The sequence below is a fragment of the Cryptomeria japonica genome, chromosome 1 (assembly GCF_030272615.1).
Source record: "Cryptomeria japonica chromosome 1, Sugi_1.0, whole genome shotgun sequence".
NCBI classification, from domain to species: Eukaryota; Viridiplantae; Streptophyta; class Pinopsida; order Cupressales; family Cupressaceae; genus Cryptomeria; species Cryptomeria japonica.
Genome location: NC_081405.1, coordinates 98,565,022 through 98,591,474, shown reverse-complemented (window position 1 = coordinate 98,591,474; position 26,453 = coordinate 98,565,022). Strand labels below are relative to the sequence as shown.

General features: G+C 34.8%; 1 protein-coding gene across 1 annotated transcript; it reads left to right on the top strand.

Annotated features, from left to right (window-relative positions):
* The first annotated feature begins 3,473 nt into the window (after nt 1–3,473).
* On the top strand, nt 3,474–5,083 carry LOC131041928 (leucine-rich repeat extensin-like protein 3). The gene has a single exon (XM_057975190.2). It carries the CDS (start codon nt 4,184–4,186, stop codon nt 4,850–4,852), a length of 669 nt encoding a protein of 222 aa, XP_057831173.1. The 5' UTR covers nt 3,474–4,183; the 3' UTR covers nt 4,853–5,083.
* The last annotated feature ends 21,370 nt before the right edge of the window (nt 5,084–26,453 follow it).

The following is a 26,453-nucleotide window of genomic DNA, read 5'->3' as shown; positions in this document are numbered from 1 at the left end:
AAACCCTCCTACATGGTTAAAACATTTGTTTTGACTCAACATTCATCCAACCCAAGGGTCTCATCAGGCCTTTAATGCTTTGACCATGATTATCTCTTAATCATTTGCACAAAGGTTTATCCTTGGATTAACTCTTAATCCAGTGGATAATCCTAATTTAGACTTGAGCCTTACCCTCTAGATAACCCTAAGGTCTCCTCAGGCATCTAATGCCTCCAACCCCTTCTCTCAATCCAACCCTATGTTGACACTTGTCACCATTTCATTGGTGCCAATTATAAACATGGATCCCCAACTTTCAAACTCAACCCTTGATCAACTCTTTCAATCCTGACCATCCATTGCCCTGTTTTTGCTATAAATAGAGCTCTCATTCCTCCATTTTAATAATCCTTCAAATTTGTAGCATCACACTTATGCTCAAATACATTCAAGCTTTCTTATATCATTTTATGCTCATCATTTAGCCTCTCTTTAGAATAGAAATTAGTCTAAATATGCATGTTTAGAATACTTTCTTTATCATTTAGCTCAATCATAGACTAAATATATCATGTTAGGATAGTATTCATACTAACCTTGTCATCTTATCATCTAGTTTATTGCATTTCTAGAATCATACATAGCTTAGGATGCATTTCATTCTAAAATCTATCAAAGCATCCCTCGTTCTTGCATTTGCCATCCCTAAACCATTTTGTTCAGTGATTTGAGAGCAAAAACATTGGTTTGAGGGACATTGTGAGATAGAGAACCATGGGACCCACCTTGGAAAGCTGAGTAATACTACGCTACTCCATAGCTTGCACCAAGAAGTCATCTGTGTGTGTGTGGACTAGTATTTAGAAATATTTTCGCATATTAAGTTTTATCAGCCCACTTTTCCCGCATACATACATTACTAACACTTTTTTTCTTGTTAAAATAGGTTCCTTTGAGAAAACTATAAGAATCAAAAACTTTTACATATAGGCAATAATATTGCAACACCAGTTTGTAGAGACCAAAGTTAATTTGGCCCATATTATGACTCTTAAAGGTTGATGAATAATTTGTTGACATTAACTTCTACCACTATGGTTTTTCCTAATAAACACCATCTCTATCATACACACATCATGGTCAAGATCTAAGTAGGATATCATAGACTTCCAAAAGTATAACATCACAAGTCACTATGTACTACATGTGTTTGAATGTGTGCCTGAAAGTGTATTGTGGATTTACCTAAATATCTTTCTCTCACAACCATCCTATAAAGTAGGCGTTTGGATGCATGTTAGTGGAAACATATGTGTGCTTGACTATATTGTGGATGATGATGTTATCTTAACCACTAGTATCATTGATGATGTGGACTAGTTATTCTCTGGTCCATAACTTCTTATGGAAGAGACAATCATATTCCTTTGAATTGTTAGTTGTCATGGTGATGGCGTTGAGACATGTATCCACTTATCAGTCTCTTTTGTGTGCCCGAGATCAAATGATTGGTTTGAGACACTTATCACCAAGGTGAGAATCAATACAAAGGTAGTGTCACTGCTAATAATCTTGTCATGAATTCTTACCCTTTCCCATGTGTTTGATGTAGACAATGAGGACATTATATGACTTTGGCTATCTAGTTTGAAGTTTTTTGGTTACTTTTATGAAAAGGCTCATAGTTAATTTCTCCTATGAGCTTGCTTTTGTGTGGGGAAAACTTTTTATTAAGATTTACCTTGGCTTAGATCTTGGATGAATTCCAAGATGCTTGATATAATGAATCCAAATTTAGGAACCCCATTTCAACACAAATGTAAGGTGACAATCTACTCATACACTTGAGCATTTTGTTAAGCACTTGACTTGTGACTATTATGTGCAACATTTAGCATCATTGTGTGAATTGGTAAAACGGTGGTGACACTACTAGTCATCTTCTTGTAGCTTCTAACCCTTGTTTATGTGTTTGATGTATATGATGAGGATGTTTTAGGGCTTTGGGTTTGCAGTCTAGAGTTTTTTGGTTTCTTCTTTGTAGAAGGCTTGTAGTTAGCTTCTTACATGAGCTTCCCCTTGTGTGGAGAATTCTTTTGCTTAATATTTTCCTTGTCTTTAAACTTGAATGTAGTTTGAAATGCTTGAGCTTGTGTATCCAAACTTGAGAACTATATTTTAGCTCTAATGTAAGATGATAATCCACTCGTGCACTTGAGAACTTTGTGTTGCTCTTGGATGCCCTTGTATAGGTATGCAAAGTAGTCATGGAACTCATTGGTTCAATCTTCTACCTATTGATCCTTATGTTGGCACAACTACTAGAACTTCATAGGCTCATCCTCGTGATATTTAAAGGGGTAAATTATTCATATATAATTCTAACAAAGATGCTTCATGTTTTAATTGGTTAGTGAACCCTATTGTATTATGCATTGAGTGTTTGATACTAATGAGATACTAAAACAAACATTTTTACTGTTGCAAAAGAAATATTATTGACATTAGAAAAGGTGTTGACTGAGAAGTATAATTCAATTGTTGAATCTAGATATCTAATGTTGTGATCTTGAATTTCCCTTCAGACATACGAATATCTAGATTGAATTAAGTGTAGACGGTGCACAATAGTTGCCTGTCATCCTCAATCAATGCTCTAAAGACACTAAACCAATCATCTTGGTGGTGTGACTGGGGATAAAAGTTTGACTAAGGAAAACATGGTCCACACAATTTACTAGAATCCACATAGGAATTTCTAAACACCATCAATCCTTACAAAGATTCAAATATCAAAAGACTAAGGCAAGTAAATTTGAAAAGTTAGTTTTTTATTGCTCATTCCTATGGGTATATGTTCAGTTTTGTGGACCAAGTCATTTCCACACCAGCAAAGCTCAATTTTGCATTTGTGGATCTAAAACAAAGTGAAACAATAATTTTACAAATTAACAAATAATCATTTGATCAAGTCTAAAATCTAACTAAGTATTGTATTCAATTTCATTTAATTAAGAAACTAATGCTTTTAAAATTTAACTCATTTATCTAAATTAATTGTGTGCTTAGTTGATTACATTACTTGATTAGCTTAAACCCAAATATAATCACATAAAGACAAATCTTTTTCAATTTGCACTTTTCTTTTTATTATTATATTGAACAATATTGAATTACGAATAAATAAACCATCACAAAAATTAAAAATAAAAGTTTGAAAATGACTAAATGAATATAAACACATAAAACAACAAATTATTTACGAAAACATACATGCTTTAACATGGACTATAATATATCCAACTATTTGATTGTTTGGTAACATATATATCCACAACCATGTAAGTGTGCACAAGTATGAAAGGGTCGCTATAAATATAGGCCTAATCATCCCCAACAAAATAATGGCTGACGGGCATTTATGACAGTGAAATTAAAGAACAAATTCATTGCCTAGGATTCTCTTTATTTTTCCACAAAGCCTCCATTTTTCGCTTTCAAGGACAGTATGGAAACAAGAAGGAAGATGAGCATGAATTTCAAAAGCAAATCGTGATGTGTGAGTTGTCAAGAGCATCTTTACCTTTGATTTTGTTGTCCACCTACACCTCACTTTGATTTGGTGATGGTGATTGTGTCCACTCAAATCCAACATTACTCCTAATTTAAATCCAAAGCATGGCCCTGTCAGTCCAATAATTTCCACACTCTTCTCCTTTCTTCACACAGAATATTTGCAGAGACTCGCAGAAATCTAGAAAGTTTTCTTTGCCCTTTGCTTTCAGTATAAGTTACAAATCTCTGATCGCTCTCTGCTTTTTCATTACAGTGAGTGGCTGATAGGCAGTGTTAGTGAGGCTTGGGCGAAGAGGAGGTATATTCAATGTGTATATCCTTTTCAGAGTAGGTTTTTCGTCATTTGCTTTCAGTATAAGCTACATTTTCGGAGCGGCCTCTGCTTTTTCGTTACAGTGAGTGGCTGATAGGTAGTGGTAGGGAGGCTTGGCGAAGAGGAGGTATATTCACTGTGTATATCCATTTCACAGTAGGTTTCTCGCCATTTGCTTTCATAAGCTACATTATCTGAACGCTCCCTGCTTTTTCATTATAGTGAGTGGCTGATAGGGATTTGTAGGGAAGCTTTGCGAGGAGGAGGTATATTCAATGTGTATATCCATTTTAGGTTAGGTTTTGAGCAGAAATGAGGAAGATGACAGTATTGTGTATATTATTTTTCATGGCGGCCATTGTGGCCGGGGAAAATTCTGTCAAGGTGGACATCTCCTCCACTCCTCCGCCGCCGTCGATTCTGTGCACGCACTGTGATACCTGTGCTGATCCCTGTGCGGACCCACCCCCGCCGCCGCCGCAGGTGAGCAACCAATGTCCGCCGCCCCCTGAGCTTACAATATCTCCTTCTCCGCCCTCTCACCAATCTCCGCCGCCTCCATCGTCCTCCGGAAGGATCCCTGGCCCTCCCATTGGTTACATCTTGCCCCCGCCGCCTCCTTCAGGGAGTAGCGGAGATACTCCCCTTTACTCCCCTCCGCCCGCCGGCGGTGGATCATCTTCAAACCCTCCGCCCGCCGGCGGCGGAGCTTCTTCAAACCCTCCGCCCGCCGGCGGCGGAGCTTCTTCAAACCCTCCGCCCGCCGGCGGCGGAGCTTCTATCTACTCTCCGCCGCCGCCTTCTTCACCCTCTGGTAGCGGGAGCAATGGCCATTCTCCGCCGCCGCCCACCTCTCGCAACTCGTATTACCCTTACTACCCTTACTATTATCTCTACACTCCATCGGCTTCGGCTGCGCTCGTTGTTTACCGGGGTGGTTTTGTTGCTCTTATTTGCCTTGTCGTAATGCTTCTGCTGTAAAAGGCTTTGGCTATCAATGTGGAGCTCGGAATGTACTCAGCGGGCAGTTTATGCAGGTGGCTTTTGCTTTCCTTTCTTCTTCAATCTCTATGGCAGAAATTCTTTTGACTTATGTATTTAAAATGATGTGTTTAGGATGTATACCGGCAGACGGAATGATCATGTAGATTTGACGATGACCGTTGTCGTCTTTATTTATAGAAATTTAATGAAAAATTTGTTAAAAATTCATCCTTTTTAATCTATTAGTTCAGAACATCGTTGAAATATGCGCTGGCTTTGCTATATTTGTGGGATGCCGCAAATCTACAGACAACAGCATTTCCTACAGTTTTTAAACCCCGTGAATTTTTCAGCAGGTTAATCTTCATGATCAGCATTTTCATTGTTGATAACAAAATATTGTGTTTTACAGACCAGTATCATTTTGTGTGAAGATTAACATGTCTCGCAATATTTGTGCAGTTTTATTATGAAGTATTTCGGAATCATTTTGTGTGAAGATTAGTTTAGCTGGCATTTGTGTGAAGATTAACCTGTCTGGCATATTTGTGTAGTTTTATCATGTAGTATTTCGGAATCATTTTGTGTGAAAGATTAGCTGGCATATTTGTGCAGTTTGATATATGTAGTATTTTTGATATATGAACAAAATTTGTTATAAATTTTTTTTAGAAAAGAAGTTCTGTGGTTTGACAATAATAATTTATGTGAATGTTCAATGAAAAATTGAGAATAAAATAGTGATTATAGGAAATTGTAGAGGGTTGGCTATTTTTTTGGGGGGTTATGATTAATTGATCTGTGTAAAAAAAAAAAAAAAAAAAAAAGGTTATAAAGGCTGACGAGAACTGTAATATATAACAGGACAAAACATACGGAATATCTTTAAAAAATTATAGGAGGACATCATGTACATCTAACTGTTCTCAATTACTTTACAGATTCATTATAATATTGAGGGAGGACAGAACTCTTTTATGTACAAGGCAACTTTTTTTTATATTTTTTATTTGAGGAGTACAAGGCAATTATTGATCGGAAAGTTGATTGATTTACACTTTATTTCGATTTTACTGGTAAACAAACTCTTTATCTTTAATTAATATTATTCGTAAAAAACTACAATTATAAGAATTTCTAAATTTTTCACATTAAACGTATGTCTTTTCTGAGCTGGGATTGTCTAAATTTTTCTTACAAAATTTGCCATTGTTTGAGTTAAGCCCTGCCTTGTATTTTCCTTTCAAATTTCTTTCTTTATGTGAAATTTGTTTCTAACATTGTGAAAATAATGGAAGATTATATACACTGTATTATATAATGCCTATTTTTTTTGCATTTGCTTTTGTAGAAATTTTTAACCATTGCCAGAGATGAAAAAGAGGAGAATTATATTTAGGAACTCATCTACATTTGACGTCAGAATATAGTCGGAAACTATATAATTTTTTGGAAACAAGAAATTTTTTTGATGTTGATTAATATAATTAGTAATGGTTATTCTTCATACAAATTTGTAACACAATTGTTTTTCAGTAGACTTTTCATATTATAAAATAAATATGGAGATAAATATGGAGAAGGTACATTAAGAGCAACAAATCAGAATGTTTATGCTCTTTGATGCTTGCTGTGTAATCCGGGTCAGCCCCTTAGTTTTGGTTGTTTTTTTATCAAAAACAAATCAGAAAAAATTGTGTAAAAATTTGTTGTGATGCAAATTTTGTATTTTCCATCAAGTGTTGTTTTGTATATATAAAATGAATTTGTCTTTTTCTTTAAACTTTTTTTGGAATTCAGAAATGATTAAGCTTTTTTTTTTGGGGGGGGGGGGGGTGTTTAGACCCATGGAGCAGGTATATGGAGCAGGTATTTATGTTTTTTAAAGCTTTAAAATTCAGAAAGTGGATATGATTTGAATTTCTCCATCATAAAATTGCAGTAAAAAATAAGGAGATATTTTAATTAGATATATAAATGTGTAAAATAAGGCTCTTTATTATTTATTTTTTCCATTGAAAAGAATTGAGAGTTTAGTCTAGCAATTTGGAGCCTAGTTCTTTACAAGACAAATTCTCTTATAATCTCTCAATCAATGTGCAACGAACCTTCATCAATATTTAGCAAACGAGGTGTTGAGCTCATGACTTGAGCTAAGCAGTAGTTGAGATCGAGCGAGTGGACCTTAGTTATCATGTGGGGGTGTTATAGTTGTTATAGGAATTGATAGTAATGGAATCCTCATTAATGCTATTGAAATTTAAAATAAATATAAAATATAGTATTGTTTATAAATTAGATAATTATAAATTGAAACTTAAGATGTAAATATAAAATGTAATAGAAATAATTTGCGTTTGGTTTTCAAATGTATAATAAATAAAATATGTTTTATTAAAATGTGTGTTATATTGTTCCATTTTGTAAAACTATCTATCAACATTGTGATATGACTTATTTATGCTCATACTTTTTGTCTATTATTGACATGACACATATTCATTATAAGGGAATATGATACACAAATATTAATTGTAACAAACATATATGCACTTGTGAATGATAAAACAAAATTGTAGTATAAAGTTGTAATCTATTTACATGATATGACATATCAATTGTCTTGTCAAATAAACAAAATTTTATAACAAAGTCGTAATCTTTTTATATTGATATGATATATGAGTTGTTCTATCAAATAAACAAAATTTGTTTGAATAATAAAATGAATGAACATCTTCTAAGTTATATATGCTCATCAACTACTCATTAACAACTCAAATCTCTACAACCATTTAAAAAATTATGTAAGGTTCATCAATCACAATCAAAATCATGTAAAGAAATGTTTTAGAAAAATAAAGTACAATGCTTTATAATTAAACAAATTTGAGACATTCAAATCCACCCATCCATTTATCAATCTTACAATATTTAATTCTAATTTTATGTTTGTGAGGATAACATGTTTATAAATAAATATTGTTTTCTATTTGCATTTTCGCTACAACTTGGTATAGTTCTTCCAATATGTCATCTACCACAACTTAAAGTTCAAATTGGTTAAATTAAGGCATCATCAAGTCAAATAGCTTAATGAGTATTTACAATTCAAATTTGGTGAATTTTGAAAATCTTTGGAGAAAATTAGAGCATTTTGACAAAATTAGAGATACATTGAGATCCAAGTTCATCGAAAATTTGATTTATCAAAATGCAAGGAAAGTAAAAAAATTTAGGAAGTTTTCTTTTCAAAAAAAAACTTTAGTTTGTGAACCATTTATTTCATCAAAAAACTTGGTTCACGAATTGTTTGGTTCACAAAAAGTAAAAAATGTTGATAAAGATGTGCAAGAAGCAATTCATGGAAGAGTGAACTTGTTGAAAGTTATTTTCGTCGAAAGAAGATTGTTTCGATACTTTCACTAGTTCACAAACTTATATGGATGTTGCAAGAGGTTTGTGTAAAAGAAATTTCATCAAGAAAGGGAGAATATGAAAGGTTGATGTATTAAAAGGTGACATTTCATATTAATGGTAGATGGTGGTCATAATCCCTTATGTAGGGAAGACAAAACATTTCTTGGGGAGGCATTTTAGTTTTGAAACTAGATATCGATCAACTTCTCCAATAGCAATATAAATGGTGATTGATGTTCTTTGCAAGGCAATTCCAAAGGAGAGTTTCAAGAGATCTAGGTAGAGGGAGAAAAATTCCATAGATCAAGGAGCTAGAGGGTATGTGAAGGGATTAATGTGCACAAGAGTAAATGTGATGGTTGATGTACTCAAGACGGTGATGAACAAAGAAAGTCCATGATGAAGATCATGAAGACATGTCTGTAATGTGACGACTATGGGAAGACTTGTCATGTAAATGTGTGTAACATAGGAAGAACTCGAGAAAATCTTTGTTTGTAGACATACAATTATTTATAGATTTAATAATAATGAGCTAATGTTAAATTGTGTATGCGTCATTGTCACTTCCAATGTGCTATGTGTTGTATTGGCTATAATATTAGGTAGTCTAGTAAAACCCCCAAGTCTTAATTGCTTCAAAAGGTATCACGGTAGTTTGGTTCATCGAAAGATGTGTTGAAGAGAGTGCGGAGGAATTTTGTTGGTTGAGATTAAGTGTGATGAGATGATTTGTGAGAGAAAGTAGGTGGATCTTTGTGTTTGAAGAGCTCTAATATTTTGTTGCAAGTATGAGGGATTCCTGTAACTAAAAAGATCTTGGAGGGTTGAGATCGAGTTATTTATCCTCCAATAGAGGCTGAAGCTAGGTAGAAGGTACACAAAATTCCTCCAAAGTGTGAAAGCAGGTAGAGGGGTTTTTGAAAGGTGCATCATCCAAGATTTCTATTAGATAGAGGATAGGTGTGTGTGTGTGTGTGTGTGTGTGAGAGAGAGAGAGAGAGAGAGAGAGAGAGAGAGAGAGAGAGAGAGAGAGAGAGAGCTTTTTTGTAAGCAGAGGGCACTTAATTGTAAAGAGTGTGTGATCTAAGAATAAATTATTAAGTTTTAGGTTATGTGAGGTTGTATGTGTGGTTGAAGATGATGTGGAGGAAGAGCATGGGTTTAGCCGTGAAAAATGTGTTAGGAATTTTAGGTTTTGTAAGAAGAGAAAGAATGTACAAGGCTAGGATTAATGATATGAAAAGAATGTTAAAGAGCTTAAAGGAGACCAAAATAGTGATGGAAAAGAGGAAAGAAGAGAAAGAGATGGGTAAGGTTGAATATTATTACTTTCTTGACAAATATTTGTGTGTAGGCGAACTTGTGTGCGCAAATGAAGATGAGACAATTTGTAAGGATAAGGAAGACTATGAAGTTGTGACAATACATCTTAGTGAAGGCATAAAGATATTGAAGGTTGAAGATTTGAGTGATGAAGAAAAGAATGAGAATGTAGGTGAACCATATATTTTGGAAGGCATGAAAGAAGTGGATAAAGAAGTTGCAGCCAAGGGTGTTGAAAGATATGTTGCAGTAGATGATCATGAGATATATGCTTTTGAGGAGATGAGATTATAAGAAGAGATGATTGTAAAAGAGGAAACTATTATAGAGTTAATGATTTTTTATTTTATTTTATCAATGATAGAAATGATGTTGAGTTGCATGTTGTTGAACTTACTTTAGAACTAAGAGGGGGTGAATTAGTCTAGACCAAATACTTAAACTTTATTTCACAATCCACAATCAATTTAACCTTATTCTTATTAGCAACAATAAAAGAGAAAAACAATGAAGCACCAAAGACAAGAGAACATCATATTTATGTGGAAAACCTAAATAGGGAAAAAACATGGTGAGAATCAATTCATAATGTACAAAATGATTGCAGTATTGTTTTAGGCTCATTATCAAGGAAGCACATTTCTCCCTGAAGGACTTGCAAGCTGAGATGCACTATCATAGGGCAAGATACAAAGGACTTGCAAGCTAAGATGCATTACCTCAGGGCAAGATACAAAACTTGCAAAGAAGACTCATTGTCCCCTAGCAAGGTACATTAATATATGAATCAGGAATGAATAGGACTTCAACAATATTACCTCTGACAATGTCCAAGTATGAAGATCTCCTTGAATCTATCTCAAGCAACCAACTTCACAACAATCACCACACACTTTCTTTGTCACAACTTCACATCATTGACTTCTGCAAATGATATAATCATATAAGCACAACACACATATTAATTCACACACTCATCCACACAATGGACATCAATTTGATCTTCTATATACCATCTTCTTCATTACAAATATCAATTAGGTTAGTCAGAGAAGAGGACAAACATAGGTCCTATCAAGATGACCACCAAAATATAATTGTGGTGAAATCAGACCAATCTAGCATATAGAGAGTACCTAAAAACATCATATCACTTCTTTTTTATATAGTTTAAAACAATTCACATGCTATCACACATCCTCCAAGGTCGACAATAAGGTAACATGTAGATACATCAAGCAACATATCACTTGTCGGCCCAAAACATATCTTCTCAATGAAGAACCCAATGTGGATCCTCGCATGACAAGGTAGGAACCAAAAAAAATACAATGCATTCTTCAAGACAAGCAAAGACACCCAAGGGTTCACAAGAAGATGAAGAGAAAATCATGTTGCTTGAACTAGAGCATTTACCTTGAAACACATATTCCAATCACAATACACCATCAAATAGACCATCTAGCATCATGCAGAGAATACTGAGATGTTCCTTGGATATCCAAAAATATTATCAAATCTTTCCTTCATCTTTCCATATCAATATCATATTGGCACAACACAAGTAACACTAAATACTTCATTATGGAGAGCTAGTCAAACATAAAACACCAATATCACTACTTGTAGACAACACCAACTTCTAAAATTGGACGGATACATAGAATAGAACGCGAAGAAATGAAAAAGCATTTTCTAGACCAATTTGTTAGACGACTAGATTGTCAACCAACTGCAATCACCAACCATATCAGGTGCAACCCCAAAGACCTAAAAAGGTAGGAGTCAAAGTGACACAAAGTATAAATATTATATCCAAGTCCATAAGACCATATCATCAAATGTGGAAGAATTCCAAGCATTCTCTCTGACACACATTAATACATTCTTCTGCACCAACTTGCTTTATCAAACTTCTAAGGATCAAAGTGTCCCAGAAGCATCATCTTTTTATTCAAGACAATACCTTCATTCTTTTTTCATGCATCTTGATGAGTCTCATTAATGTCTTGAGTTTTCTTACTTTCCTGCTACGTTAACAACTTTTATTAGCTTATGAACAAATTGATTATATTTTTTAGCCATCCTTAGAACCACATTATTGTTAATTCATATATATATATATATATATATAATAAAAGAATTTGTTATGGAACAAATTCCTGTAGTGTTAATTTGTTAGTCTATTTTTCTTCTTAAGAATAAGTTGCCTTAGTGTTAGGGAGAAATTACATTTGGCTAGAGTTAGTTGGGAGAAGTTAATGGCATGCCTTTTCCGAATGCCTTAAATAGGGAAGGTGTCATTAGAGTTAGAATATTCTTTTTTTTATTAAACATCATTTTTTGCTTTTGTATCTATCAGTTGAATATATGATGTAGGAGACATAGATTGTGTTCTAGCTAGATTTTCTGCATAATCACTATCTAGTTGTTATGTGTATGACTTAATGATGATGAGGATGACAACTGTTTTGTGAATTCAAGCGTATTGTTACTCTTTATGATGATTACATTCCTTAAGCAAGGGCCACTTGAGGAAATGTGAAACTTCTTGATTCTTTCTATTATTTATTGTTGTTTGATAGTCATTCTTAATTTCTAGTTGTTAATGTATGTTTAGTAAATCTGCATAGTTAAGTGTCCTAGTTATAACTAACTTCTAGTTTGTTTGGTCACATTAATAGTTGTACCCATAGCCACTACTAAGCTACTCCTAAAGTTGCCTACAACAACTATTCTATTATTTTTTTCATTTTAGCATCATTCATATTTATTGTTTATATTCTCAGTAGATTAATACATTCTTTTTACGCAATGATAAGAGAAATTAGGATCCTTTCTACACATAGTGCTAGTGCCATATTTGAAGATACGTTCTTGGTCGATAATTAAATGAGCCTTCACTTAGGTCATAGAGTTACCCCATTGAATACCTCAACTAGGTCACATTTATGAAAACTCACACCAACTCAATGGATATAGTGGAGACCAGTCATTTTTGGTGCCATTGTCGAGGATGTGCTAAGGTTTAGGACTCTTAGGTTTAGGATTCCTTTTAGTCATTTACTTCCTTGCAAAATTTTCTTTTGGTTATACATTTTCAGTAGGATAAGTGTTTGTATTTAGCATCAGGGAAAACATATTTTGAACTAGCATCAACTTATTTACTAACGAGTGCAAGAAGATAGCCTATAAGTTCAACACTTCTATTGCATGTGTTGGTAGAGAGACACTAGCGGAAGGTTTATTTATTATACATCAAGTGTAGGAGACATCTTAGTTTCAAGAGAGGGGCCAAAGGACTCATCAATTTCAATGTAGAAATCAAAAAATCATTTAATGCATTTATAGATCCAACATCTTCTAGTAACGCTCAAGACGAATCTACTCTAGAGTGTACACAAGATTGTAACATCGTAAATTGTACGCACTTGCTAAAGCAGTGCAATTTCACACCTAGTTTAGCACCCGCCTTGGCGCATTTTGCATTTTGCATTGCATTTCCCCTTTAGCACCTAATTAATCAAATTAATTAGGTCTAAGGTTCTATTTCATCATCTTCCACATCATAAAGTCGGGCCCTTTTCATTAAAGTGTGCCCCTTTCATTTTATTCCTCCAATACATCATTTAACCAAAAACCCTAATTAGGTCCTATTTTGAACTTAGGGGCTTGATTTCGGGGGTCAAAACATCTCGAAATCACCTGTAACTTCGGGATTCGCTCTAAAATCATCATATTCGACGGCCCTGAAAATTTGGTGAAAAGTTGTCGGGACCGTGGCGCCCGGAGTGCACATAATTTTAGGAGCGCAATCCAATCATAAAATAAAGCTTAACCCCAAGAAATTGGCGGGAGATTCAATCTCTAGGTCGGCCAAAAGTTGGAATTAAGACCTAGGGTTTCATACATAAGAGCTCTCTTTCTTCATTTGAAAGGATCCGAATTTTGGTTTCAGGAACCTCATATGTAGCAAAAGAGCAGATCTTTGAAGACTTGAGCAACATTCAACATTCATTCATCAAGCATTCATCAATTTCATTCATCCACTTAGGGCTTGGAAGACATTGAAGAGCAATAGGGGATCACTGACTGAAGATTGGCTTGTACCCCTCCCTTGGGGTTGGGTATGATTTCATGTTGTTTTCATGTCTTTGCATGAGCTTCATTATATCATTTGCATTCATGCTTTAGATCACTTTGCATCTTGATTTGGAGCATTCATATTATCATTTACAAGCAATTAGGGTTTACTTTCTAGGTTGCTCTAGTTTGCTTACTTGCATTTTAGGATCTTGCACACACACAAGGTCTGCACACACATTACTTTTACAATACAACTTGGCTATTTGTGGAGGTGGAAATCACCAAAGCAGGGGTTTGACTAAGGCAAAACCCTATATAGCCGCCCAAAACACCCTTTCAGATATAAGTGCAGATTTCGGGATTCAGATGACGCCGTAAGTTGCAGATCCGGAAGAAGCAGACGGAGACCAAACCATACACCAAGTTTTAGAGCCGAAGACCAGGACAGGGGCGTGGGGTGCCCTGGTCCTGCCAGGACAGGGGCGCTGGGCGCCCTGGTCCCTCTGTCAGACAACAAGTTTTCGACAGTTCGGACAACTTTCCAGGTTGTAAGACAGTAGTTTCAGGAGCAGTTTCAGGGGCAGAATCAGGACAGTGGTGCCCGCGCCCCCGTCCCGAACATTTTCACTCAGATTTTGACTCTGGGTACGCATTTGCATTCTTGTCTTGTCCTTGTGTTTACAGCTTTCCATAGTTTAAGTTCAATTCTGCAATCTTGTTATTAGTTCATACTTGCACTTTGGGGTTAGGGATTGAACTTGCATCATTTTATCTTTCAATTACAACAAAGGAATAGAAATCCTAATAGGTAGCCCGTGGCTCTCTCTTTCACAAAAAGAAGTAGCCAATTGTGTGATACCTCTAGGCTCTTTCGCATTCCACAATGTGTGTCAAAAGGTAGGATTAGGACATGTTAGCCTAGTCTCGCTTTTTCCCCTACACAAAGATATAGCAAAAATAATGGATGATGCTGAAGTAGAAAATCCTAATACACCAGTCACCTTTGCATTTCCCATCATCGACCAGGAGAGGGAAACAACATCTAAAAATATACCTCCAAATGTCCTACCTAACTTTTATGCCCTTCTCAATGAGGATCCTGATACCTTTTTGTTTGAATTTGATGTACTTTGTAGAAGTTAGGACTATGTAATTAATGCCCATTGCTTAAAATTGTTTGTAGCCGCTTTGAAGGATTTTGCATTATGGTGGTTCATTGGGCTAGGAAGTAATGCAATTACTAGTTGGGTTGTCATGAAAAATAAGTTTCTATAAAAATATCAGGAGTATTGCAGAGTTGGAGACATACGAATGGAGGACATTTTTAGGATGTCTCAAAGAGAAGATGAACCCCTTAAAAAATACATAGATAAGTTCCAATTTTGTTTGAAGAAATCCAAATTGAATAGGCTCACTCCTAAGTCTCTTAAATTGGTTTTTCTCAAGGGAGTCGATGAGAAATTCATTGATGCACTCAATTTGATTGGTGGAGGTGATATTACACAATCAACCTTTGATGATATTTCAAATTAGCAAAGAATTAGTCTAGGGCTACCTTGAGGAAGAATAGGAGCTCTCAGTTTCTTTCTACTAAGACATCTACTGATGTCTCAACAATGGAACTAAGCAACCTACTCTCCAATATGAAGGAATATATAATAAGTCATTTGACAACCCAATTGGATACTCTTCATTTTAAGAAGAAACAAGAGGAAGCAGAGGTTACCCTTGCAGAATACTATCCTCATTGCAATCAAAAGAGGTCTAATTGTAGATGTAAAAATATTGTTCCTATCATCAAAGAAAAGCCCATTCATCCATAATTTCATGCAGTAGAAGACAAGGATGGATAAATCTTCTATATAGCCCAATGTAGATCATGACAACAAAAGCAAGATGTGTTGTCAGCCCCATTATCTTATAATTTCTCATTTCCTAGACTTCAACAAAATATTGTCAATTGGAACTTTCAACCTTACAATACAAAGCAAAACCCCCAATGGCAGGGTAATGCATTGAATTGGATGCCTCAATAGGTTTCTTAGCCACCCCAATATCAATGCAATCAATAGCAAGGTGCCCAAAATCCATGATCTTAACCATGGCATGAAAATCAATAGTGGCTATAGTTTAATGCCAATTACCTACAACAACAACACAATTCACCTCTACAACCTACCTTAATTCCTAATGTACATCCTCAACAACCCACTATTATGCCAAGTTAGAACACGCCTACCTTTGGTCCACTAAGACCACCTCAGTTGTCTCCTCAACCTACACCCAATACTAACAACAAGCCCACTCAACAAGTTTTTGTGAGTGAGACAACTCAATACTAGCTTATATGGTTCAGATAAGTGATGTCCATTTATGACCAAGTAAGACTCTTGTTGTTCCTACATCTCTACAGATTATAGAACTTTCCGATGAGGAGCCAATAATTGATGTCACTAACCAACCATTAGAGCGTCAACAACTACATGATGAATCACCTTAAATAAGAACCCACATTTTCTTGAGAGGATAGCTACATAGAAATACCAATATGAGCCTAACTTTGACCTCTTAGGAGAATTGAAGAATGTGAGCATAAAAATACCCCTCCTGCAAGCTATCAAGGATGTTCCCATTTACACTAACACTATTAGAGAAACATGTCTTAGATGATTGGGTAGGAAGAAACGTGACCCTAAAATAGTTCATGTTATTGGACAGCTGGCAAAGATCATAGTGGGAACCATAATAGTCTCCAAATATTCTAACTCAGGGATCCCAGTTGTGGATGTAAGTATCAATTGGACTCTTTTTAAAAATGCACTAATAGATCTAGGCGAAATCATTAACATCATGATCGAGAAAACAATGGATGAGTTGTACCTGAACAACATATGGCCAACACCAACAATGTTGCAATTAGTAGATAGATCTATACTGAAGCCAGAGGGAGCGATTCCAAACTTGTTGACAACTATAAATTCATGTGGTTATCCTACTAATTTTGTAGTTTTGCAAACTAAGGTTCGTTTGGGTGGATACCCACTGATTTTAGGAAGGCCTTGGTTGGCCACTGTTGATTCCTTTATTGGTTGTTGTTCAGGCAACATGACAATCTCAACAAGGGATAAAACCAAGCAATTGGTACTATACCCTCCAACTCAACCTAATGTAGATTTGGAACAATCTGTCTGGCTTACCCTAGAAGAGGATGAACAAAATTCACTGCATACTCTGATGGAGATAGAGAGAACTCCTGTGATGTAATTTTAGGATGAAGATGTTTTTGATTATGGGAAAAACAGGTTTTGAAGGGACCCCAAAACCCTTTAGGATGAAGATGTTGTACTTGCTATAATTGTACAAAATTCATGTGGTCTAGACCCACAACAAGAAGAATTTTTATCATGCCTCACTTGTCAAGCTCATAGTTTTGTGGCCAATGAAGACTCAACAACTTCATATATGCTCTCTACAATTTTTCCTAATGATTGTAGCTTGAATATAATAGGTCTTGGAATTGCATTTGTATTGTCGTAGCTAGTCTAGTAGAAGTATCACCAGGAAGGATGCTCAATATCAGTAATGAGTTGACAACAATACAATGTAATAGACTTTTGCAAATGTTATAAGCTCACATTGTAGTGTTTGCATGGGACTACCATGATATGAGAGACATTGATCCAAACATTTGTATGCATAAGATATATATTAATGAGGGTTGCAAACCAGTGAGGTAGCCACAAAGGCGGATGAACCCAACCCTCATAGATATAGCTAAGGTTGAGTTGCAAAAATTGCTTGATGTAGGATTCATCTATCCTATATCAAATAGTGAATGGGTTTCACCATTAGTGATTTTTCAAAGAAGGTAGGAAAGTGGTAAGAGTGTGTCGACTACAGAGAATTGAATGTTGCAATGCACAAGGAAAATTTTCTAATTCCTTTCATTGATCAAGTGTTAGACTTATTGGTTGGTAAAAGGTATTTTTCTTTCCTATATGGATTGAGTGGTTGTATAGTCAAATTAAAATTGCTCCTAAAGACTAGGATAGGACAACCTTCACATGTTTGTGGGCGACATATGCATGCTCATTACTTTCATTTGGGCTATGTAACACACAAACCACCTTTCAGAGGGTGGTTTTGAGCATCTTTTCTAATTTTTCTCATGACACCATAGAAATATACATGGATGATCTCACAACCTATGGAAACAACTATGATGAAGCCCTAGAAAATTTGGAGAAGGTACTACAAATATGTCAAGACCATAACCTCTCTCTTAGCTATGAAAAGTATTTTATGATGATGGAAGGAGTTGTATTGGGACATTTTATCTCTACCAATGGAATCTAAGTTGACCCAACTAAGATTATAATTATCTTAGATCTTCTAGTACCTCAGAAACAAAGAAATGTCTAAAGTTTCCTTGGACATGTAGGATATTATAGATGCTTCATCAAATATTTCAACAAGATATCTTCACCACTTTACTCTCTGCTAACAAGGGATTCAGAATTTGACTGGACTCCAAGCTACCAACAAGCATTTCAAGCACCTAAGTTTGCCCTCACAAAAGAATTGATACTTAGGGGACCTAATTGGAACATACCATTCCATATTCATATTGATGAGCTTATATTTGTCATGTTTTTCTATTCCATTATTTTCCATTTTAGCCAAATGTTTTTGATGCAGAGGCTAAGGGTTCACACCAAACCCACAAAACTAATCTTCTCACAAAGTACTTGGAGAACATCTTCACTTGACTTTTCAAGTCGCACCACAACATCCAATGAAACTCAAATTAACAATTCTTCAAGGAAATGATTATATAGATCATGACATTTGACTTATTTGAATCACTCTTGGAAACAACACAATGGAGGGATCAAACACAAGTACTTTTTTCTGACCTTTGCTATACTTTTCACAATATGACAACAACATATGCAATCGCACCAAACCCTACTACCATCATAGACACTTCAACATTGCATCTTTCCTTCAAAACCAAAAAAAATAAATAAATTTTTTGGATACCCTTATGGCCTACTTTCACTTATCCAATTTGTACATACACATGTTTTGGAGCACCATCTCCAAAAATTGATTGTCTCACTGTCTTAAGGAATGCATAATCTAGTTTTCACTATAAAGTGCAACAAACTGTCATTCATAACTTTCACACTAATAATCATGAAGCCAATCGCTCCAGTTTGGTTTTAGATTACCTAGTTTCAGATTTTTTCTCCAATTTGTAGCCAGATCCAACAGTTAAAACAAAATTTATGAGGGTTTTACCAAAACAGGTAACCCTTGGCAGGGTTTTGACGGTTTTTAAGAAAATTATGATTTCTTCCTCACAATGAAATGAAATTAAATGCCACAAAAATTAAAAAAAAATTAATTCACTTCACACTCATATCCAATAGATTTATAATCGAAACAAATGACTTTCACTATGAAAATTAGAAATATATCAGACTATAATATTTAGAAAAAGCAATGACACTTAAGAAAATTTGAACATTTTATTGATTTCTTTCTTCAATTCACACCAACCAACCTCAATTTCACCTCCCTCACACACATATATGATAAATACAAAAAAAAAAACCTCAAACCAACTCCAACCACTTTTAAATTGATTTGACCGTTGGGTTTACACCTTTTTGCAAATTTTGCAATTTTTCTTTTTGACAACTTTGCAACTTTTTGTCAAACTTGACAACATGACTCCAAAAATTGTTCTACTAACTCCAAATCATCTAATTACCCTCTATACATGCTTAAATGACCTTATTACACCATCTCAACCCATATTGGGCATTTTTACATGCTTTGACCAACTTTGATCTTATCAGGACATTATAGGTCACCAAGAGCATAATGTCTTTGATAGCCTTACAAAATAATTTGAATTGACTCAAAATGGTCCTTAGGACCTTACATAACCTTGAAAAAACATTATAAACCAAAAAATAAATGTAGAAAGCCTTCACGAGACATCTAGGTGAGTAGGTGGTCCTGCACCAGTTTTCCCCAAAGTTGTCATGATGATTGGATGGAATTATAAGAATAAATAGGAACTCTCAGATATAATTTTCTTTGGAAATACCTATTGTTCCATACTAATTTTGATGGTTTTGTGTGTCCAATGGTCTTGGACATGAAGATGGAAACCACCAAAAAGAAGCCAAAGAAGGGGAAGAAGATTGTTTGTGAGAATCCATGAGGATTCAAGTGTTGCTTTGTCTTATGGCTATTTCTAGGCATTCAGTTTAGAAAGAATGGTAGTAGGCCACCTCATTCTTTCTTTCACTAATTTATACAACTATTATTGTTAAGACTTCAAAACTGAATGCAATATTTAGGTTAATTGGTTTTACATTAAAAAAACTATATAAACTCCTTGATGTATCAAACATTATTACATATTTTTGAATCAAAATTAAGGTATTACTGGTAAATCTTCAAGGCATATGTATACTTCTTAATTAGTCTCTCTAATCAATAACTAGGAGGAAGACCCCCCTCTTCAACCAATCGATCAATTGTGTGTGTTCTTATTTATGTGAGTACAATTTGTTTAGTCGTGTGTAGAATTATATTTATTCATATCGATGTAATAACTCTTGAAATTCATATTGCCTTCTATTTCAAAGTCATGAGTGTGTTTTTTGTAGATTTGATTCACACATGCAGCTCCTATCACACTAATATAGCACATGTCGTGCAAATTATAGGACCCGTGTTAACAACCAAAATTAAAATTCCATAAGCCATTTTGCATAAGAAGGATGAAGGGTGTTCAATCAGTGTGTTGTGTTTAGAATCTAAATCGTTTGAAAGATATTTTTAGGGATATTTATTAATTCATTTTGATAGCTTGAATTTGGCAATTTTGTTAATCTATTTTGATAGTTAAGATTGTCTTATTCATTCCGGAGATCTTAGGATTGTTGTGATTTTTGAATTTGAATATTTATTTTAGAACTGCATCTCATTTCCACTTAATTTTCTATTTTCACTCCTTTGTAAAATACCCACAACACCTTTCACAAGTCGACGATCCTCGGATTAACACTTGGGTACAAACTGAGGAAACCAACACATGCTTCCCAAAGGGCAATCTAAGTCAATCACAAAGAGGAATTTTACCCTTAATTTTGGTCCATAATTTTGCCCCATCATTTTGGCATCATTGTCAAGGAAAGTTGTTAAAGGCCTGAAATTGTAGTGAGTTAAGTTAGGACCAGTGCGCCAAGGCAAAAGTTCGTGCAATCGTCAACCTTGCCTAGGTGATTAACTTCAATTTGCATTTTTATAGATCATATAGGTGCATGAATCACAATAGGGATAGTAAAGGAAGATTTATTAAGAAAGATATAACAAGTAGTGCCAAACAAGAAAAACCAATATAAAAAAAGACCATTGGTAAAGAAAGTAGTAGTTGAGCCTCATCTGGAAAAGGGTGTTGTAGGGCCTTCTATTATTTCTTATCCTAGCATATCACACATAAAATTTTAGTTCCCTCAAAAGCTATTAATTTATCCAGAGTTTGCTAGACAATTTGCTAATTCTTTTCAACTAAGTAGTGAAAATTTTGTTGAGAAACCATTTTCAATCACTTACATGCCTTGGGCATTCGAAAACAAAATGAGTGACAACAATGGGGGGATACTTGCACATAATAATGTTGTAACTTTTGAGTTCCCTATTTTCAACCCTACTTAAGATGCTCCCATAAAAAATATCCCTCACTCCGCCTTACAAGTGTGTAGGGGACTGACCATGGAAGATATTGATATGTTTTTATTTGAATTTGAAGTTTTGTGTAACAGTTATGGCTATTGAAATGATGCACAAAAACTCAAATTGTTTCTAGCCACCTTGAAGGATGTAGCACTTAGGTGGTTTATGAGTCTTGGATCATATTCAGTCCATACATGGGACAGCATGGAGGAAAATTTCCTTTCCAAATATCAAGAGTATTGCAAGACTAAAGAGGTAAGAGATGAAATATTTTGTATGATGCAACATGAGGAGGAAACAATGGAAGATATTTATAGAGTAATTCTTGTTTAGTCTCCAACAAGCCCAACAGAATAGTTTGAATAATGATAACATTAAAATGTTATTTCTTAAGGGAATTCAGGATGATTGCATGGAAATATTGAATCTCATGGGTGGGGATGATATTTCTATAGTATGTTTTGAAGATATTTTTGAAGCATGCAGGAATTATTCACGATCTGCCTAGACAATACAAGGATATTGTTGAATTGGTTGAATAGAACAAAATACTGAGAGGGGAGGGGTAAATTAGTATTCCCACAATATCTTTTTTTTTTACGGATATATCAATTTCATCAATTAAGCTCATCAACATGAAACAACAAATGCATAATAAGAAAATAACACAACCACAAATAGAACACCATATTTTATATGTGAAAAAATTAAATGGGAAAAACCACAGAGAGTGTTAGCTCTCAAGACAATATAACTAGTTATATGGTGTGTACAAAAGGGTGGCTCACTACCATATTACAAAAGTGGCTCACTGTTAAAATTCTCACTGCAATAGAAAATAGTTGAGCTGAAGAAAATTACATCTCCTAATGCATGGGGTCATTTCCAGAGTAAGCTCAAGTAACAACTCACAAAAATCACAATAGATATGGTAAAGGATCACTGTAAAAATGTCCACAACTGCCTGTAGCAAGTCTGGTGAGGGTTTACTACACTACTCTACCGAATCAATCACTTGCAGCAGATCTAGTAAATGATTACTGCAACACTTTTTGCACTCTAACTCTTCTACGTATTCCTCTCTCATAAAACTAATTCTCTTATTGCAACTACTTTGCTATCCACAACTCACACTTCTCTGACTCTATGAAAGCATATGCATGTTTCACTCTCATCCATCACATATTTTTTCATCTACTAAATGCATATACATATACATATCGAAAAGCTCATACACTGAGATAACATGTCGACCAAACACAAATGATTTACACAACAATAAGTTGTTGGGATCAACACGTTATCCAGTAAAGCCTTGACCAAAACATGATAACAAATTTAGCCTTCACTTGATCTCCTACACACTTCCTTCACACATTTCATTTACTGATGCATACACCCTGATTACCGAGATAAAACATGGGTTTATAGTGTAGGAGCACCTAATGGGATCATGCCTCCATGAGGAAAATTTTGGGTTTTGGTTCAACTTTAGTGTTTCAACATTGTAATAAGGTCTAAAGGGCCACTTTAAACAAGTTTTTAGTGATTTGGAGTCTTAGAGAGTCTTTTGGGGTCAACTTTGTGAAAGTTGTAAAATCATGTCAATGTTTTCATAGGGATACCAAGAGTTGGTAAAATAATCCTAATGATATTTAATCATGTAAAAATGTCTATTTGACCTCTTTGAACCTATTTGTAACCATTTGGAGTCATAGGAGGTCTTCTTTTAGGCATATGTCAAATATTGCAAAAAATTGTCAAGATTGTCAAATGTTGCAAAGTTGTAAAGCATTGTGTTAGTTGGTTCAAATGTTAGTTATTGTTCATATGTCAGTTATGAACATTGGAGGATATGAGAAATATGTAAACAGACCATTTCTATCGACCAAGAGGTCGATTAGATGATTGGGGAATGAAAATAATAAAATCTTACATTGTTTTCCTGTATTTTTTGTGTTATTTGCTGCTATAGACCTGTGTAGTGTATTGTACAGCTTGAATATGTGCTAAATCCTATTGGTTTTGGTATAGGGGTGATTTAACTTAATTTTGGCTTTATTTTGACTCAATTTCATTTATATTTGAGGAAGATACAAGTGTTTTTTTTTTAAATCAGCACATGGACCGAGGGTTTCAAAGGTTTTGGCACAAAAATGTTAATAACCCTCCATTCCACCATGGGAAAATGCTAATACTTGGTGGAATGGTAGTTGTAGATGTCCTTTTAATGTTCCTTTTGGTTTCAGGGTAGGAAACCAAGTCTACAGGGAGAATAATGAAGCCCTAGTCCTGTCATCTCTATGTGACAGGCCTGTAGATAAGGGTATTTGGAGAGTTCAATGAACCTATTGCAAACCAAAGTCTATGGGCGCCCATAACCAATTGATTTGGTGGTTTGGTGATGCATTATACATGTTGGAACCATTTATTGAGGATTTGTTTTCATTTGAGAGGTGGTTGCTTTGGAAAAGAGGGCTAGTTGGGGCTCTAGTGCAGCGGTAGAAGTCAATTATTGATGGACATGCTCCAAAACACCCTATGGTCACTTTGAGATATATTTTAGAACTTTGAGATATGTTTTATAAATCTTAAAAGGGTATTCAAATTGAGTTTCATATTTTGGAGAAAGAGGTTAAGTAGAGAGATCTTTTCACCAATCCTAAAAAGGAGGGCTACTAGGATTTTGTGTGGTTGTGAAGCATTACACCATTCTACATGTTAGAGACTTTTTTCAATTCTTGGAAAATTTTTGGTTGGATGTATTAATATTTTTGGGAATCCTTCCTTTGAATTCATAAGTCATTTGAATGCCTGCACCAAATTGAGTCCATTTTGCCTAGGTCTAGGAGGCCTAGTTTGCTAGATGAGTTGGAAGAAAGATCTCCCTATATGATTGTTTAATTTGGTGATTTGAAACCTGATTGTAGAAGATTCTAGGAATCCTCCCACCTCTACATCATTCTATCGAACCCATAGATACAAACTCATAAGAACAACAAATCCTAACTCCAAGATACAGATACCACAAATATCGAGACATGAATCGTGATAGATACAACAGATACACAACTGATATGACTGCTACCACTATTACCGAAACTCACACAACTAATTATAGAATAGTATATAAACCAAAATGAGCACAACTCAGGACTCTAGAGATGAGGATCTTTCAGAAATAACTCCAGTAGATCATCTAAGCCTTACTGCATCATATCACATACCTATCTTCCATTGATGCTCGATCATTAATACCAAAACTGCTTCTAACAACATAATACCACAACTGGTCCTAAATTGGATAGCCAGGTTTGACATCAATGACAACAATGACAATATTCACACAAGTATAACAATCTCCCCTTTTGTCATTGATGGAAAAATATCTCAAAAAGAATAATGCATGAAACTCCCCCTTACTCATATGACTAATATCTCTATTACTCTACCTATCTTTATTTTCCTCATATATTCTATTTATCTCCATTTCTATTTCTCTCCATCTTTGACAACAATGACAAAGGGTGTCTTCAATTCATGGCAAACAAAAAGAAAAAAGAAAAAATGTAAGCAAGAAAAGAATTCCTTAACTGCTCTTCTTCTGAAATATCTGCTTGTACTTTTCCTTTAGTTGTGGAAGAAGAACCTCCCAAGAGTGCACAACCAATTTGATAGTAACATATTAACTCCTTCATTCGACCAACTTATCAATAACATGAGAGAAACTGTCCAGAGCAGACGAATTATGTTCATACTCAACCACACTATTAAGCAATGCAGAGAAATGTTCCAATTTTGCTTCAATAATCTCCTTCACCTTCCAAAAAACATGAACATAATCTTCCCTTTTCCTTTGCAACAATAACAATTCATCCTAAAGAGAATTTACCTTTTTCCTTTGTTCTCCATCCTTGTTGCTCAAAAAGTCAAATGATTTACCCAAGGAACATAGTTCTTTTTCAACAGCTTCAATCTTTGCTTTATGCTTCATTGCAGCAATTGGCCATGAAAGACAATACCCGTAAACTTTGCTAGCATTGTTAATACAAACTCTCATTTCATTTATGCATTTAGATAGAGCCCTTTGTGCATCACTGCATTTTTCCAACATACTCTACATATCATCATCATCTTTTTTTGAATCTTCTACATTAACAAGTTGCTCAATATTAGTGTGGAGAAATGCAAAGCATTTTCTAAACCAATCCTAACAACTAGCCAGACTACCAACAAATTGTAATTACCAACTACATTAGTTTCAACACCAAAGACTTGAAAAGATATGATTTGCAATATCCACAAAGCATACACATTATGTCCAAATCTGCAAGACCATATCATCAAATGCGAAGGAATGTGGATTATTCTTCCAAACTATCTTCAACATACATTCCTTCAACAACTTACTCCATCAAACTTACAAAGACTAACATATCCTAAAAATATCATTTTCTTACAAGAGACATAACCCCATCTTGCAACATGCACAAGATCAACACAAATACTTCCATTCTATTGACATGCTTCTAATCCTCATATTAATACTTCTCAATACACCTAATCCTCATCTTAAAATTTTATCATCATCATGCTTCAATACATCATACTAAGTGTAGATATCAAACATGCACAATATCAACACAAACACCTCCATTCAATTGTCATGCTTCTAATCCACAACACAAAGAAATTGCAACCATGATCCATATGTACTCTATATCAATGACAACATCTACCACAATCAGTAATAACAACTTCTAATAATATCCCTATACATAAATAATTATCATACCATACATATCATCAATGGAAACACACAACTAATACCAATAATCTAAGACACCACATAATTTAGACATTAGGTTAACATCAATGATAACACATATTGCCGATAGAAAGAAGATCTCTCGTTTAACACCAAGAAGCCAAGAGCTTGTTGGAGTGAGAGAAAAGTGTAACCCTCTACAATGATGAAGCTTTATCATGTGTGAAAATGATAGTCGAA